The following is a 19440-nucleotide window of genomic DNA, read 5'->3' on the forward strand; positions in this document are numbered from 1 at the left end:
ACCATTGCAGCGCACAAACAGAACAGTAACAAGCATACCAGAAAGATGACAGGTAATTTTTCATGACCTATGCCAGCATTCACTGGGACATACCTTCCCTGTCCAAATCCACACAGTAGAGCCCTTCCTCAGTACCTAGAGCAACTCTGTCAGCTTCTGAAAGAAACATTTATGACATGGTTTCAGTGCTTATTGCTAATCGTCAATGCAATGCATTGCTATTAGAAGCACAACTCACCTATCACAGCTGCTGATAAGGCATTCTTGATAATCACAACAGTGCTATCTAAGATTTCCTTTGCCTGGAATACCTGCGCAGAACGTGTTAAACCGTGTCACAGGGCAATACTGCTTGGTGTGAATCCCATTTAATGGTTACCAACTTAACTAAGTTATCTAATAATGTACTTCCACAAGTCCTTGATCTGGTCATGGTTGCTATAGCATGTTCTTCCAACAGTCAGGTATAAACTCCACAGGTTATGCATTGCCCCATGTGCAGCAGGCCATCCCATGTCACAGGAGTGTAACATTCTGCCAATTTTTTTCTCTCAAAATATTACACAACACATATTTTAGACATTGAAGATCTTTAAAAGCATTACATTATGAATGAAAGCAATCAGATATTTGTTCTAGAGTTGTGAAGCTGTGCAAACTATTGCAAATAAAACATTTGAATCTACAAGTACAAGGAATTCAGCCTTCAACTGTTGTCAGGCTACTAAAGGGTATGCTATGCTGAAAACATTGCATTGTGATTGCAATGCACACAACAAAAGAGAGTGCAAGTAGACTCCTAATGGCCAAAGCCTTTAGTGCAATTAAAAAGGACAGGGACATCACAGAGACACAGGACAGCACTAACTTTCAACTGACATTTATTGAAACACAGAGGCAGACATATAGTGAAGCAGGCATGGAAAGATACAAAAATACGAAAGATAAATCCCACTCTACGCATGCGCATGCCATTACCGTCCAGAAACGCGATTTCCTTGTCAGAAAGATTAACTGAAGGTGTGCTAACACAGACTGCTGCCTTTTTCCGAATTAGCCAGGCTTCGAATATTGCACGCATGCAGCGGTCTTTGCTTCTGGCGTCTACTGTGTAGGCGTCGAACATTGGCTTGCACATTTTGCTGGGACAATCATGGCAATGTTCAGAGAGGTTCCCGTCTCTTGGTTTCGCCACATTTCGCTTGTGTTCTGCAAGCTTTTCATTAAGGCATCTGCCAGTTTGCCCTATGTATACCCGACCACAAGTTTTGCCCCCCCGCACACTCCCCAAACTTATTTCTATGCTTCACTTTACATCCCCTTGATCGTTTAGGAAAAGGGTTCGTCAACTTACACAACTATGATAGCTTGTCTGGGGCAGAGAATGTCAACTTCACATTTGCCTTATTGGCCACCTCCTTCAGCCTATGGGAGATACCGTGCATGTATGCAATCATTGCTGTCTTTTTCCTTTCGGTGGTTTGTTCACAGCGGTTCTTCTTGCACTTCTTCACCAAGCCTTCCATGACGGAAACAAGCACATGTTTGGGATAACCAGCCACAGAAAGCCGACTGGCTTGCTCGCTTAGGCTGACAGGTATCAGGACAGGACATGATTTTTTTCATGGCGTTGGTGAAGCACATGTTCACAACTGCCCGTTTAACAAGCTTCGAGTGGGAGGATGAATATGAAAGGAGTGGTTTGTTAGCCCCAGAGTGGTAATACCAGCTTATGAGATGAGAAAGGAAATGCTTGAATTCAAATCTGCAATTGAGAGAGAACTACGGAAGGAAATAAGAGACCTAAAACACAGTGTGAGCTTTTTGAATGAAGAAGTCGAATAATTAAAGGGAGAAAACGTTGATCTTGCGAGAGACAACAGGTCTCTAAGGAGCATCAAAGAAAAGCTGACAACTGAGTGCGAAGCATTGAGAAAACAAATGTCTCAACACGATCACAGGATCATTGCCTCTGAACAATACTCTCGGGAATGTAAACTTGACATTAAGGGAATACCCAAACTTGCTGATGAGGACCTTCCTAGTACCCTTCATGAGATTGGCGCACTGTTAAATGTTCCCATCTCGAAAGATGATGTTGAAAAGTGTCACCGTGTACCTGCAAAAAATGCCACTTCAAACCCGAACATAGTAGTGCGATTCAAGAGCCACTCTAAACGCGATTCGGTGCTTCAAAAAGCAAAGAAAATGCATGTCTCGACAAAGGATCTTGGCCACTTCTCTAAAACGCCTGTGTTCATCAATGAACACTTATGCCCAGTTTTAAAGAAACTTCTTGGCATGGCAATAGCTAAAAAGGAAACAGGAAGTTTGTGCGGACGAATGATGGGCATATTCTTGCACGGAAAGATGAAAACTCACATGTTCTGCACATTTGTGAAGCATTTGACATTGAAAAGATTGCCTAGAATCGCTGTGTGCTATTGTGGTGCATTCTTTCTTTCACCATAATGATATCACCTCATGAAGTCAATTGTCTTGTAGCAAATCGCTTTTGCGACAAACAGTGCTGCTTTCATCTAAACATTCTTTCAGCACGACATAAGAAAGATGAACTATCTGCTTTTCTTAATACCTTTTCTTTTACATTTCAGATTTTAATGATCATGGAGACTTAGTATACTCTTGAAGACCAGGTTTACAGGCAACATAGTTATAACACTTACTTCCTTAACCGTACAAAGAAAAAAGGTGGTGGCCTTGCCATTTTAATAAAGAATGGCATAGAATCTCAGATAGCACCAGAATTTTCTTTCATTAATTCTGACATTGAATGCTTAACTCTAACGTCCCGAAATTACGTTTGCTCTGTCATATACAGACCACCTGATTCATCTGTAAATAACTTCCCCAGTGTTCTTGAAAAATTATTTAATTACGTAAATGACAACAACTTAAGACTAATTCTTGGTGGCGACGTTAACGTCAATGTACTGGAGTCTTCTCCCCTCGTAACTGAGTTTGCGGCTACGGTTGTGTCAAATGGTTATGAGATAGTAACAGATTGCCCCATACGTATCACACCAAATTCGGCAACTTTAATTGATGTTTTTATTACCAACATAAACAAAGATAATGTGTAGTCAGGTTTATTGTGTTGCAATATGAGCGGCCACCTAGCACTTTATTTTATTACAGACAGTGCTACCAAAAAGCCCACGGAGTTACCAACTAGAACAGTTCAAGACATCACACCTCTTACCTTAGCTGCTTTTAGCACAAGTCTTTCCCAAACAGATTGGAGTACAGTCTACCTTTCATTAACTGTATATTCAGCCTACGAGACATTCATAGCTATCCTATCCATAGCTATCCTAAACAGGACACCTATTTGCTCAGGCATTACGGAAATAGAAATAGATGGCCGCATTGTTAAAGATCTAGAGCTTGCAGAAAAATTTAACCATTTTCTCATAAACGTTCTACAGCCAACGTAAAAATTGCAGCCAACGGTAACTCGTGCAGAGAGTGCAAAAATGAAGAGCATCTTTTAGGACCAACCGACAATGAAGAAATAGCCTTAACGTTCTCTGCGCTAAAGAAAACCAGTGCGCGTGACAAAGATGGCTTTCAGATATCTCCGATCAAGCATGTAATCCATATTATAGCTCCTGTGCTCACTCACATTTATAACCTGTCTTTATCGACAGGCTGGTTTTCCAAAACAAATGCAAACGTCTGTTGTGACTGTGCTATATAAAAAGGAGACAAAAATGACCTTACCAACTACCAACCCATTTCTATATTACCGATATTTTCAAAAGGCGTTGAAAAAATTATTTTTATAAGAGTCAAACTTTTGCACCAAATTTCAGATAATAACAAAATCACAATACGATTTCATGAAGGGCAGGTCGACTGAGACTGCGTTACTAGCCCAAAAAGAAATGATTCTAAAATCTTCTGAACACGGGAAACTCTGCATTGGAATCTTTGTAGATTTTTCCAGGGCCTTTGATCGTCTCTGTCACTACACTTTAATTGAAGAACTAGAAATGTGTGATATTCGTGGCATCCCACTTTCACTCTTGAAATCATACCTTAAGTGCCGATCACAAATCGTAAAAATAAACAATTACTTCTCTTCTCTTCAGCCGATAATCACTGGGGTACCACAAGGTAGCATTTTAGGGCTGTTACTTTTTAACTTATATATCAAAGATATTGTAAAAATTAGTGATAAACCTAAATATGTAATCTATGCCGATGACACTAGCATTTTCTTCACTGGTAACAATATGGGTGCATTGACTGCACTTATCAACACTACATTAGAGAGCCTAAATGCATGGAGGGAGCAAAATTAATTAGTCATTAACGCATCAAAAACAAAAGTTGTCATTTTTCAGTTGCGGATGCAGATTAGTTCTCCAGGCGATGCCTTACGCTCAGGTAGTGCGACAATTGATATTGTAGAGACTATTTAAATTTTAGGAGTGTTCTTTTTTAATTGCATAATGTCATGGGAACTGCAAATTATGAAGTTAACTAATATTTCCAAATGTGTAGGTATGCTTGCACGACTGCTTTCCATGCTTCCAGTTTCCGTTAAGGTAACACTTTATAACAGCTTGTTTTTATCGCATGTCAGTTATTGTTTTTTGTTATGGGGAAGTAAAACAGCAACAAACATTAACAGACTATACAAACTGCAGAAATAAGCTATCAGGCACATTGCAAATGTTGACTACTATGCACACACAGGTGAATTACTTAAGCGGTTTAACATTATCCCAATTCATCAGCATTACGAGTATTACCTAGCAATAAGATACAAAGAATCCCTGCTCAATAGCAATCGCGCTTTTTTGGATATTTTTCAACTAGAACCATACACTGTCCCATACACTACTCGTCACCAACAACACTGGATCATTCCATTGTGCAGAACACACTTTGGCTGACAAATGCTTCGCTTCACTGTTCCTGTTTTATTAAGCAAATTAATTCAAAAAAAGATAATAATTGAAGAATGTAGCGCATGTGTTATTAGGGAAGCACTTTTATCATGAAATCAATGCAATATTATTTATCACTAACTAAGCTTTCAGTGTATATTGTAATTTGTCTTCATGTATTGTACTGTGTAATTTTACCGTAAAAGGAATCTGTGTATCTATATCTTCAGTTCATTATGAATCTATGTGTATTAAGACTTGTAAAATATTAACCCCTTCTTGCTATGAATGAATTCTGTTCGTCTGTCCTCAATGCTTTCTATGTATCAGGGAGGCTCGGGTTCCCCTCAAGTGACTAATGTCACTTTTAACCTGAGCCTGCCCTCATCCTTGAGATGAAAATTAACTGATTTGATTTGATTTATGTGGGTTTCTGCAAAAATTAGCATTAAATCTAAAAATTGCAATTTGTTGTCAGCCGGTAGTTCATGAGTCAAATCAAGTGGCTTAAAACAGTGGCTAAAAAGTCTTAGAAAGGATGTAGACATCATAGGTAGACATCACAAACTATGCCAAAAAAGTTTATATATTTTAAAGAAGTTCTCATGTTTTAAGTGCTCTCCATAACAAAAACTTTCAACACTTCTTTTTCCTTGCTTTCAGCTTCTGACATTGCTAAAAAACCATGTCATTGACAACATGCATCTTTATATCTATGGTGTCTAGTGAAAGTTCTAAACAGACAATGGTGCATTGTTTCAGGACAATATGAGGCTGCGATCCACAGTCCACACACAGTGTTGATGTTCAACGTCCGCATGTACAGCTGCCATTGTAAAATTTACTTTCTTTTCCTCTCAGCAAATGTTCATTACATTTCCATTAGTTCTTTTTCAGTGCTGGTATGTAACAACAATGCATTATTTGTCACCCATTCTCAAGTCAGTCAGCAGTTTTACTCGAAAGACCTCTGCATCCATGTCTCCATTTCGCCTCATTAAGTTAATGCAGTGCAGCCAAAGCTACAGGTTGCATCAGCCAATCAGCAACAGATGCCTGAGCCTTTCCAAAGGATAACTGTTTGCCCACTGTGAGCCGCTAACACTATCAGTGATCCTTCAGCTCACCCAGTATTGCGCACAAGAGGATTCCAGTAGTTTGTTGCAACCTGCAGCTTTAGCTGTGCTGCATGTATTTATTGAGACAGAGCAAGAAGACAGAAAGCAAGTGTTGCAATTTGCGCATGTAGAATACTGACTGTCCGGTGCGGCAGCTTGTTTCGGCGCAGAATACGATGCAGTTCATTGAGCGCATCCACCCACTTGACCTTCTCGCTCTCCTTGTCCACCATCATCAGTGTCTGGCTCTGCAGCCCTGGAGGGTCCATCATGGATGTTGAAACCTGCATGTGACAGTGTGCCATCACTGTAGAATGCTGCAAGCAGGACCGCCATGATGCATACAAACACTGAAGTAGCAGAGCACTATGTCAAGAAGTTGAAGCCCTATATCAATGCTTGTGGGAGAGGTTCGTGGCACTCTCATACCCTGCCCTTTGAAGTCAGACAAGGGTGCTGAATATGCGAACACTGTGCCTTGTTGAGGAGGTGGGCTTGCCAACTAGTAGAGAGGCAGGTCATACAACGAAGCCCATCAGGATTCAGCTTGCGAGGATTGTGTGCCAGCAAAATGTGTGTGCCGCCATGCATTTTTGTGCATTTTGTCATGTCACGATGCAGGGCAAATTAAATGTACTGGTGCCCATTTGTGTGCTTGTGCCTGCACGGCACAGCGAGTACACATGTTTCCTTTCTTTCTGCAAATGTTGCTACATATAAAAAGTGATATGTTAATGCAATTAACTGAGATGCGATTACTGAACAAAAGAAGAAAATTTTCAGCTAGCAGATGTCTGTCCACAGCCTAAAACAACTGTTTTACAGCAACTCTTCATTTCACCAACAACCAGTATCCAGGTTCCACTCAAAGTGCGACATTGTTAACCATGATACACATGGGCTAAACAGGTGCACAATTTTCTGTGGCAGTGAAGGAAAAGCAACAGGGGAGGAGCTCCTGCACATGTGCCAAGTAGTTTGGCAGAGCTTTCGTTTTATTAGAGCAGTTACTGAATCAGCAAACTATCCACGTGCAACGGTTTCACATTTGTGAAAATACAGAAAAGTGAAGCAAAGAAATAAAAGTAGAATTAATACTGATGTGGTGTAATTTATGCCTTATTTTAATGTGCTTATGTTTACTGTTCCTCAGCTTAAACAAACGCAAAGTAGACTTTGAAACTACATTCAAAAAACCCCCTTGCTGTACTTGTGCGGAGTTTGCCAATGAAGCATTACCCCCCATTAACATAGAAAGTTGTCCACAGGTATGCAACTAACTACGATTTCCTCACAGCCAATGCTATGTCTTCAAGTTGAATTAGAATTATTTCATGCTACGCTTCCATGAGCAACAGCCTTATTGTGCATGCAAAATTAAAAAAAACACATTCCTAAGCTGCAAAAAATAAAAACTTTCTGGCAGAAGGGAGGACTCCAAAACCTCACCCTGAATATACAGGGAATGTCTTTCCGGTTGGCATGGATGACATCTGACTCGAGGACTGATGTCACAGAGAATTCTTCGTCCCTGTAGGCAAAAAGGAGACAAGGATAGAGACGTAAAAAGGAGTGCTCAACATCTCTAAAGAACTCATAACACATCTGCTCATCTGCACATGCAGACACACAAATGTCTTTGCATAAAGTAATTACAAATGAATAGATAACAAAGCAAGATTCATGCAGCTCATGGGCATCACAAAGGCACTTGGAAATAGCATGCAAATGAACTATCTTACATTTACGTGGGAATCAAATAGTCTTAAACTTTCATTAATACATTTTTTTTTTCTGAAAGGACCAACAGCGATGTCTGTGAAGGCAGATCCTGGGGTACCTCATGTCCAGCACTTGGGAAGCAGCCACCGCGGGCTGCACATTCTTGTCCTGTAGAAGGTCGTACAGGAAGAGCTTGAAGTCGCAGACGGCCACAAACTGACGCTGCCAGCCTTTCTTCACGCCCCCTTGCTTGGGCACCTGAGCAGGTATTCAACAGAAAGAGGCAAAGTGACAAGATTTCCTTTGAACACACTACTCTAGTAAACATGGATTTCAATCTACTCTTGGGAGACCGCCTAAAAGACCTCACACACTTGATAAGTGGCTGATTGACCCAACACTGGCCAATGTGGTCGTGCTAATGGAGCTTACTGTAGCCTCATGAGGTTATAGCAGCGCAAACTAAAGCATACACAGAAAAAGTGAGACACAGAGACAAGTGCTAAGTTCCAACTATTGGCTTTTGTTTATTGGCCGTATTTATATGCACAGAGGAAATTAGAATTCGGAAAAAAAAATCATGAAACCATCTAGGTGCACATGCATGTGTTTCATAAAAAGAATAATTCTTTTGTTGACAATGCAGCAGACGGCCTACTAAAACAATTATCTTCCCGCGCCATGCGTACAGCCTCAGCGATAGTGCAAGTATATTCATCCTTATGTCTAGTTACCATGTGGATGCACTTCACTCTGGTTTGCACCCACAATCACGGCGATGGATAGCCAAGAACCCTTCTCTCCCATTTCTCCACATTGTGAGTGCAAACCGGAGTTCGTCGGTTCTTTTGTGTTTTGCTATCCTGTTATGTTTGTAGCATTGGAATGATGCTTTTTGAGAGGGGGGCATTGACACGTGGACTAGCTTATCTTTTTCGGGTGAGCGCTTTTCATCGTCATTATTTGTCACCCATCCTCAAGTCAGTCAGCAGTTTTACTCGAAAGACCTCTATGTCCATGTCTCCATCAAATCAAACAAATGTTATTGCACAGCGCGGGATGCGCCTGCATGTATCGGAAGTTTCTGGAATGCTATCGATGGTTCTATGCTCTGCCTGTTGTCACCGAACCTTGTGTAATCCGATTGCATGTATGCAAGACGCGAACGGTCTAGAACTTTCTGAAAGACATGTGGGCACCTGCCATTACTCTGGAACGTTCTATCGCTCGTGTATAAAAGCCAGCGGGTTTGACTGGCAGTTAAGATTTTCGGCAATCACTGGCTGTGTTCACTGCTATCGCCGTTCTTTGAGTGTAGCCTGTTTTTGAGGGCACAGGTTCGCCCAATAAAAATGCTAGTTTCATCATTCCCAGTTTTGCTGTTTTCTTTACCGTCCCTACTACGTGACAATATAAACCTGGCCAATAAACAAAACCTGATAGTTGGAAGTTAGCTCTTGTTCCCGTGTGTCTCTTTTTTTTGCGTATATAACTTATTTCACACAGCTATAAGCTCATGTTGTAAAGCCAACTGGCCCAATCTTTCGTTTTACTAAGTTACTGTAGCCCTCAAGCTCATAATACCAGAGGAAGCGAACCAACCACAAATGAGACAATGTCATCAACATCACAACCTTACTCCCATCACCTTGAACCATCACTAGAGCATCCAGTTCTCCCCAGACAGTGTCTAGAATCCAATTAGTGGTATGTGAATATTCAAAACTTTTCAATAACGAATAGAATATTGTTGAATTATATTCAGCCTTCGAACTGAATAGTCACGATTGATAAAGGCGAATGTTTTTCTAATTGTTTTGAAATAATTTAAATCGTCACTTGAGATTGATCAAATGCGAATTTTGAGCAGAACTGTGATAAAATTCATCCCAGCGGGTGTCGCAGACATAAAACAAAAGAAATTAAGTAGCAGAGCACACTATATGTCAATCAGGGAGCCAGACATTTCTGGGTAAACTACCTTAGTTCACACTCCACAGTGCTTTCTATGCAAACAAACTGCTTATTTTTATTTATTCATATTGTCACGGGCGAAACAACAGAGACAGCCAGGAGTCCACGTCTTTACCGGAAAACAGACAACGAAAACACCTTCCTCTTCTTCCAACCCCTCAAGCCTGTACGTGCCACAGCGGACGACTCATATGCCATGGCATGTGTTAATATAATGCTTTGTGTGTGCTTTTTATAAACAACGCTTAATAATTTGCAATATAATGACAGAGGCTTGCTAACATTGTAGATGTGCTGTGATGTGAACATTGTTTTTGTATTAATGGTGAGAATGGCTGTTCATTATTTGATAACTATTCAAAAAGTATTAAATATCCGATTCACTTCTGACACCATTCAATTCGTATTTGATTCGTTCTCAAAAATGGCTAATTGTACGCCCCTAAACCCAACAGATGTTCCTCTCCCTTCACTCTATCTTTCTCTAGCGCAGCATTTGACGCTATAGTATTATCATGATCATCATCATTATCAGTCTAATTTATGCCCACAGCAGGACAAAGGCAGAGGCCAACAATCCATGGTTACCCCTTGCCATGTGTCGCCCTGTGGCTGCAAACTTCCTTAGTTCATCACACCACCAAATTCTCTGCCATCCTTGTCAGTGCTTCTCTTTCCTTGGTGCGCGTTCAGTCACTCTAAAAACCATTGGCGATCGGCCCCAAGTACTGCATGACATGCCCAATGGCACTTCTTAATCTTAATCTCTATTCAAACGAAATTCTGCTTCTTACAGTTTAGCAGTTTTATCAGTTTATTTTTATTATTACATTGTATGTTAATTACAGCACATAAGGTATATAGACGAGGGTGTCAAAATACAAGACTGCAGTCAGTATTCAGCTTTCTCCCTTAAATGCAACAAATTTAATTCAAATTGACGGAGTGGATGCTTACGAGAGCATTTCTGAATTTCACATATATGCAGAAAAATGGGGAATCGATCCAGAGTTAAAGCTTTCACTTAACATTATGCTTACCATTTCTCATTCCATTGCTCGCTGCACAGTTAATAACATCCTTTCAAATTTCTTTGCTTTCCTCCAAGCTTACAGGTTACTCGTAGGATGCACTAAAGATATACTGGAAGGGACAAAACACTGCAAGTGACAGAATATGAACAATTCACAGTGTCCTGTCTATCGCACTGTTGGTCCTGCGCACCATGAACAAACCAGTTAAACTATGTATGCTTATTATTATATACTATTCTGTTCCAAGGATATCAGCAAGCTGCCAATCAGGATGTTGGAATGCCTGCCTCATGTGATGCAACCCATGTATTGTTAGTCTCTGTTTTTAATGGCAGATATGCTATCAGAGAATGAATGCAAATGATAATGTCTGGTTCACCACTGTATTAGGATCTTCAACAAAAGGGCTTGGTCGTTCTCTTTGAAACACACACGGTGACAAAGATGAGGTTTACCCAAATTTAAGAACTGAAAAGCCAAAGCACTGCAATTCTCTTAAATGTCTGCTGCTTAAAGGTTTATCGAATTCGAACCAAGTTGCAAAACAATGGCTGAATTGAAAAAGTTGGTTGGTTGGGGACGTAATAGTTCTGCAGAAACCCACAATGTTTTTTAAATTAATTTTTTTTCTTCAACTGTGAGGCTTTTTTTTTTGAGGAACACATATGGGTTTCCTTTTTATAACTTGCTACAATAGGGTGGGTGTCTCATTTTCCCTTTATTAATTAGTTCGTTGGTGTTTGTGTAGTTAGTCTAACTGCAATTGTCCCCAACAAGACTAACTTCAGTAAGATTTTACCTTCAGTACTCATAACTGTTTTTCACTGAACTGATGACATGTTACAGAACCCCTCCTGATAGGATAAATGAAATGATTAAAGAGATATTAGAGCTTTACATGTTTCCTTTATTATTTTCTTGTACACATAAACCTTGATATAATAAATATGAATATAAAAGATTATTGGATATAACAAAACAAACATTTTCTCACTGATATTGGCAAGTAACAAATGTATAAATAGATGTGAAGAAAGACAGGGGGTTAACCGAGGGGCCCGATTTTTGTTAGTCATATCATAAGAAGCCAACAAACAAAGGTTGTGGGATCGTTCCCCACCTGTGGCTAGTTGGTTTTTCATCCACTTTCCTGTTCATTAATTATATTTCATTTATTAGGCATGAGTAATTTCCTCTATGCAGTCCTTGGTGTCAGTGTTTGTTGGCTTCTTATGATATGATTACATAATAGAGGTATTTGTGTTGGATGGGATTTCATTAAAACGACATTCAGCTCTCTTGTCTGATGGTTAAAATTTTCAACTCCCTAAATGTCCATTCGTGTGACATCAAGATGCAGTACAATTTCCAGCAATAATGTGCTACAGAAGTATAGTTAAAATGAATTTGCATTCTGGCACTTACCTTCACATAACCCTCGTAAGCTGTGCCAACACCTCGTGTAGGATCAATCCCTACTGGCCTCTTCGCTGAAAAGCAGGTGACACTCATGTACTTTCAACATGTCACAAAGACTACCACCACGACAAGACTACTGCCTGGTTTTGTTTTTTATCATTCTCGACTTGCTTCATAGAAAACAGCAATAGAAACATCAAGGAATGTCTGCAATTTCAACATCTGTGAGCTAACATGTTAAAGCTGAGAGAGCGAGAGAGAGAGAGAGAGAGAGATGAAAAAATAAAATACAAAAGAACAGAGAAAGAAAAATGGCAAGGAAAGCATTCGGAATAAAAGTACAAAATGTCAAACGGAAATTTAAAAAAAAAGGTCATTTGTGTGACGGAAAGTGCTAAAGTTGCACGGAAGGAAAGACTGACAGGGCTCCCCTTCACACAAATGCAGCAAAAGCTATTCCAGCAATTCCAAAAACAGGTAAGTTTATGCTCTGAATCTGAGCAGTAAGCGCCGCAACTGACATGCAAAACCATATTTTGCTGAACAATTAGTTCTATGTCTATACAATTACATTTTGAGCAATCTTAACAATGTACAGTATTTGTCATAAGGAAAAGATGCCACATGTATGACCCCAGCTAACTCTGGAATGTCTGGCTGGTTTCCCATTGCATATGCATAGTAGGAAAACTCATGAAAGGGAGTAAAACCCATGTCCCTTCCCAACAGAGCTTTCAAGCGCCAGGAGTTAGTTCCAGGCAGCCATGATTGAGCTACTTGTTGCTGCTTGTGGCTTTGTTTCTTTGACAAATACTGTGCAAGAGATGACAGGCCACAATTAAGCATGCTGTTATGATGCAATTTAAAACACATCTTACTCTGGTCCATGGGCACAGGACACACTGCAGGCACCTTGTCTTGGCAAGTGACATGGCAGGCGAAGCCACATACTGCACAATGCCAAAGATGAGAAAACCTGGGTTGTTTTTTTTCTTCTTTTTCATTTGCTTGCAAAATACGTGTGAAAGGTAGGTGCCACTTTTCAGAGGAAGTTTTTCCTTTTGCGAGAAAGTTGTTCTGTCATGCTTTTACAAAGGAACGTGCACTTTCTCATCTTAGCAATGTACACTGCACATTGTGTTTGCATTTCAGCAGCACTCACAAGAACGACTCTCGCAGATGTGGCTAGTGGTACCATTATGCAGCCTTTTCTGGCCCTACACTTTCGTGGCACCTGTGTTTCATGTGCTTTATTCATGCTCATAACAATCAGCATGAATACGTGAGCTAAAAGAGAACGATCTCCTAGTAGTTGATAGCAACAGCTAAATGTAGGCATTATATACACTTAATTTTCACAATCAATATCCAGAAGAATTTCGGTGATAAGATCATGCCTGATGCGGATTTCGAGATAAAATTTTTTTAATTGCAACGGCACAAATGCATTAGTAGCTTACAAGATGCTAAAGTTCGGATGTTGCAAACTGCAAAATGCAGATTGCATTTTATATGCAGATGCAGATTGCAAAATTATATGAACCTTCATGATCTCCAGTGGAGCCAGCAAGGAGGTGCCAGTGCGGCTGTAGCGCCGAGCACTCGCCGTTGTCATGCCAGCAGAGTGCCCACATTGATGCGCTGGTCGCATCTTATTGTCAGAGCGACCTTGGTCACTCCCCCTTGGCTCCACCTCCCCCCGTCCCCGCAAAAAAAAAGCATTTGCTTTCTTTACTTTGCGACACTTTCTTTAGTTTCTTTGCATTTCATTTACATTTTTATGCAATCCTTGGTTTTCTTCAGTGACAATCTTATCAGGAGCTGGCAATCGCACACAACCCAGTCTTCTTTGTAAGCGAGATTGGTGGTATTTCTTTACCTAGGTAGACCTTATCTCTGTATTCCATGCCTTCTGCCGTCTTCGGGACCCGTTGAGAATTGGAAACTTTTCTACCTTTGCACCCGTCAGATTTCATGTTATGAAGCAGCTTCGTCGCCAGAAAGGAAAGTAAACAGATTCCCTTATCTTGCACAAATCATGTCCTTATAACCATCAGGCTATGACGCAGCAATAGAAGAAACTCTAGATAACCAGACAGATCCTGCAATGTTGGTCATTGAACAAATGAACTGCACAGTTGGCTGCTGCTAAAATGTGTGCAAAACAAGCAAACCAGTTCTTCACATCCGTGTCAGCCAATAGGAGCACTTCCTGCATTCCATGCAACTGCAGTAGTGAATAGTGACGCTAGTTCTCCCTTTATGCGATTGTTTTTTTTTTCTGTATTATTTCTGTGTGGAGAAATACAGTGCTTTGGCTATCTGAATTTCCAATCTCTCGTGTCTTTGACAACACAAAGATGGCGGCATTGTGTAACGGGAAAGCTGTGCGATCAGCGGTGCAACAGCACCTCCTGAAACCCCATTTTCTTCCAAATTTCAAAAACAACACACTAAAGAATTGCAACTTTCTCAAATTCTGCTGTGTACTTCTTCATAATATTTCACCATGAGATAAAAGAAGGTCTTAAAATTGTGGAAAAGAATTAATTGAAAAGAAACTCGCCACCCCAGGCCTGCAAAAGTGGATGTCCAGCAAAGCCGTTGAAAACCACCACTACAACTGTTGAGGGGCATACACAATGCTTTATGGATTTAGAGTAATGGTAGGAATGGGAGCAATGGCAATCTTTACAGCACGCCGCAGCCCATAGTGGTGCTTCAAGAACATTGAAATCAGTTGCTAGGCTGGTTATTTTATATACGAAAGGCTAGGGACATCACACCCCACGCTGCAAGCTGGCATCGCAGCAGGATCTTTACTAGTAATCTTTACTGGGACACGTATGTGGGGAGCCCTAAGTGCTTTGCATGCTATCACAAGCGCCTTATCATCAATCATGTGGTTCAGTTGCTTGTGTTGAGCTTGGTCTTTATTGAAACATACACTGTTCTGTATGTCGTATGCGTGATTCCAAAGAATGCACGCACTATTCGCTTCACTTTTCCAAGTGCTTGTAGCCTCTGCCATATGGGGGTATGAGCCATTGCATTTTTTGCTTGCTTACAGGGGTGTGAGCCATTGATGATGATAGCTTTCTGTCAACGGAAGCGAAAGAATCCCGGGATCCTAGCCATATACAGCTTTTCTGTAAACAGAAAATATTTTGAACAAGTTGGCAATTTTTAGATTTTTAAATTTTTTTTTTAAACGTTTTGGGCGACAGGAATTTTGGGTAAGGTGGTAGCTTGGGTGAGTTGGTGATTCAATATCGACATGTTTACATAAACATAACAGAACTATACATATATATAACTATATACATGCTCATGTATATAGTTCTGACGATTTTGCAAATAACAATGAGTTAAGTCAGTGCCTGTGTTGTGTCGTTCCTTCAGGCCTCGTCATTTGCGCTGTGCAAACATGTCGATAATTAATTTTGGGCGATAAAAATTTTTAGTGCTACCCCAATAGATTCACATGATTGAGGTTCCACTGCAATGTAAGAACAATTGAACAAGTTTGTCATAAAGCAGACATAGCATAAGCTGTTGCATGCAGTTTTCACATGCCAGTACTGGCATAATGAAGTTTTGATATCGGTAGGTTCTTATTTCGGCAAAGTGCCCGAATGCTATGAGGAAACTGAAACAATAGGAAAACATTAGAAAGTGGGAGTGTAATCGGCAAACATTGTAAGAAAGTGATCAGAAATGGCAACAACAGAGAAACAACAGAAAACACAAGACAGTGCAATGCTGGCCTTATTAGCGATGCATGATTAGATGTAGTGTGGAGATGCAGGACAAACAGGAGAACAGAGACACATGGCAGTGTGTGCATCTGCTCTCCTGTACATCTTGCATCTCCATGCTGTGCAGTATGGTTCACTGTAAAAGGGAACACTTTGCTGGTAATAAATCCGACATAACTCAAACACTTCTTCTAATTTATTGAGAGCAAAATGACTGACTGGACACATTTAGCTGACATTTATATATTAAATATTAGTCTGCATGCCTTCAGGCCACATTTCAGCCACAATTGATAGCCAAATATTAACCAAATGTTCTCTTCAAAAGTGGACCATACAGCACCTCTAAAGATGTTAAAGTAGAGAAATGTGAGGAAAAAACAATATGGAAAATGCAACAACATGAAAGCAACAGAATAAAGTCAGCAATAAAAAAATGGCCAGGCTTAGCTTGGTTAAGCCAAAAATGCGTTGCATATTGCGCGAGTTGGGGCCCAGCTTTTCCTCCGGCTGTCGTGACGTCACGTCACGTGGTTGCGCTAAAGGTCAATGGTGGCTGCCCGGCCGCGCCCAAGGGCTGAACTGAGTGATTGCAATATGCAACGCATAAAAATAGAAGCAACTTAATAACAAACATAGCAAACTTAAAAGAGAATAGACCCACATATGAGATGCGCAGCAATGAAAAATGGCTCATACCCTCAATGGTGGCTGCCCGGCCGCACCCAAGGGCTGAACTGAGTGATTGCAATATGCAACGCATAATGGCTCATACCCTCAATGGTGGCTGCCCGGCCGCGCCCAAGGGCTCAACTTAGTGATTGCAATATGCAACGCATAAAAGAGTAACTGTTCTGCTTACCTTCACAGACAGCCCCTTGACGAATGAGTCCAACCATAAGGGAAGTACAGTGATTGCATTTTAGAGGGGCTACAAAGGTCCGTACTAGAAACTGGTGGGCTTTGGGCTATTCAAGACAGAAGGAAGAAGACCAGAAGTGCACTTTTCACACAATACTCTCTATGCACACCTTTATTTCAAAAGCACTGCGAGACAAGCACACGCACGCACGCACACATGTGTTTGTGTGTTTATTAGTTCGTCCTGCTTTGAACATATATAAATTTTCAATGCAAGATAAACTAATAAATAAAGAATGCGAGAAATGCTTGACAGCGAATACAGAAAGAAACCCAAGAATGTCTATTCACAATCTCATTTCTTTAGTTAGATACTAAATAAGTTTTGTCCATATCTACTGTAACATGTGGCCAATATATAACAGAAAAAGCTCGAAGTAACTCTCTTAAAACATTCTGTGAATGATAAGGGATCAAAAAAACATCTTTTGTCCTAGTTTCTTCCAATAAAACAAAATTATAATCATGCTGTGCATGTTGTATTTCAATCCTTGTTACAGTAGACCAAAGCATAAGTCTCGACTTGTTTTAGATAAATTCTAGAGACAATGGCAGTGTGTGTTGTAGTGCATTTTTAATGGCAGCTTTTTCAGGTACAAACAATACCTGATTTCACTGATATGCTAATTTCAGGCAAGGTATAATCTCGTAGTGAACACAGGTCTTAAAAAATAAAAGGCTATCCATATTAGGACTTTTGGATACTACAAAGCCCATTACAGATATTGAGGAACAGATCATTTGAGGCAGAAAAACTAGCTCCTGTTTATGCGTGCATTTCTACACATAAAGATCAGAATTGGCAACTGAAGCACCCAGAATCACTTAGCAAAATGAAACCTACCTTTGGTGTAAGAACGGTTATTTGAGAGCGAATGTCAGCAATGGGCGATGAAATTTTGATTCCTCTGTGTTCCTGCAAGAAAATGCATCCAACACAAAGTCACTCAGCAGAAAAGCTGAGGAGGTACACAATGCACAACAGAAAAGAAGAAAAGACAGCCCATGAGAGTCGTAGCAGATTGGGAGTCTGGTCCTAGCGCAGCATACAGTACAAACATATGCAGGTGTGCACAGCCGTGTAATTGGAGTGGTTAACAAAAATAAAACAGTCAGTGTGTACTCCTGAAACATATTTTGACTGTGTATATGCTTCAGTGGCATCTGAACTGGTGCAGGTGGCAAGGAGGAGGGCGGCAAGGTTGATGATGAGGATCATAGAGACGGGCAGCACAAGATCAAAAGGTAATGTAATAACAAGCTTCTTCAGTTTAATTTTATTCTTTTCTTATCTGTTGCGAGAACATGAGAAATAAAAAAATAAAATACTTGTTCCAAAATTTGCCCACCTGTCTCAAGACAACACACGTAACAGCAGACTAGTTTTTAGAAAGCTCAATAGTTTGCATGATTGTTCAAATATCTACAGTTATTCGATCGGCGCACTATGTTAGCAGATTGTTACGACTGATATGGTTGCATTTTGTGTGAGAATGGGGATAGGCAACGGGTATGTACTGGCAATTATGCCCACCTCGGCAAAGACGCACTTCAGAAGTCATCCATGCAAGTTGTGTTCCATGGCAGATAAGTTGTTTCAGGGCTCTGTGAAATCAACATTTCTGACAACGTTCTAAATTCGGCCGTTAAGACAACTAAAACTAGATCAATTAGATAAATACGAACAGTGGAAATGACTACGTCCTCAAGGTGGGATAACAACGAGTTCAGCTGCACGACCTTTTGTAACCACGACACTGCCACTGCTAATGAATGCTGTCATTTTCTCTGTGAGCTGATATTAGGGGATTTCAAAATCTTCTTTTGTTTTGTGCCATGGTTCAACACACGTTTGGTGCTTAGCCAAGCAGAGCACAACACTCTTCGTGTTGTAGAAATTATTTGTGGGGCACAATGTGGGCGCTTTTAACCATAGGTCTTTTCGTCAATTTCCCATTTCCGACCATTTCTGTCAATTTTCTGAGTTTGGCACAGTTTTGAGCAGAAATTTGCATTTGTATCAAAATGGCGCAATTGGTGCAGGATTCTCGCCTCTGATTTCCCCGAGGCATTTCACGTGATGGTCACCACCCTTGTTTGACTAAGATTCTTGGCCCAGCATACTTTATCATGAGAAGCCAAGGGGGTTAACCGAAGGGCCTAATTTTTTAATAATCATATCATGAGAAGTCAACAAACAAAATGCCAAGGACAACATAAAGGAAATTGTACTTACTAATTGAATTAAAGTAATGATAAATTAATGGCAATGAGAGTGGATTAAAAAACAGCTTGCCGCAGGTGGGGAATGATCCCGTGTCTTCGCCCAGCATACTGTTTCATGAGCCACCTAAGCATGAAGCTACCTGCTCATGAATTAGTGAAGGTTCACCTAGGTTTCTCAATGTTGCCAGTTAAGAGGAAGCTTTAGCTCACGCCCAACTCCGACGTTGCCTATTAAAATACATGTAAAATGCGAAGATGTTTTTCTGAGATAACCCCTGGACCGATTTTAATGAAATTTGTTGCATTCGAGAGAGAAAGTTAAGTTCTAGTTCTAGTGACCATCGGAAGC

The 19440-nt window shown here is 40.4% G+C and overlaps 1 protein-coding gene across 5 annotated transcripts in view; it reads right to left on the reverse strand.

Annotated features, from left to right (window-relative positions):
• The window catches only part of gek (serine/threonine-protein kinase gek), a 309659-nt gene that overhangs the window by 75938 nt on the left and 214281 nt on the right, over window positions 1-19440 (reverse strand). For all 5 annotated transcript variants that reach the window (XM_065455026.1, XM_065455025.1, XM_065455029.1 and 2 more), the window contains exons 24-32: window positions 17710-17781; window positions 16807-16912; window positions 13065-13136; window positions 12193-12257; window positions 7878-8017; window positions 7487-7568; window positions 6178-6321; window positions 239-311; window positions 94-156 (exon numbers count right to left, since the gene is read on the reverse strand). In XM_065455026.1, the coding sequence (XP_065311098.1) occupies window positions 94-156; window positions 239-311; window positions 6178-6321; window positions 7487-7568; window positions 7878-8017; window positions 12193-12257; window positions 13065-13136; window positions 16807-16912; window positions 17710-17781 (817 nt within the window). The remainder of the gene's footprint in view (window positions 1-93; window positions 157-238; window positions 312-6177; window positions 6322-7486; window positions 7569-7877; window positions 8018-12192; window positions 12258-13064; window positions 13137-16806; window positions 16913-17709; window positions 17782-19440) is intronic.

Source organism: Dermacentor albipictus, chromosome 7, assembly GCF_038994185.2.
Source record: "Dermacentor albipictus isolate Rhodes 1998 colony chromosome 7, USDA_Dalb.pri_finalv2, whole genome shotgun sequence".
NCBI classification, from domain to species: Eukaryota; Metazoa; Arthropoda; class Arachnida; order Ixodida; family Ixodidae; genus Dermacentor; species Dermacentor albipictus.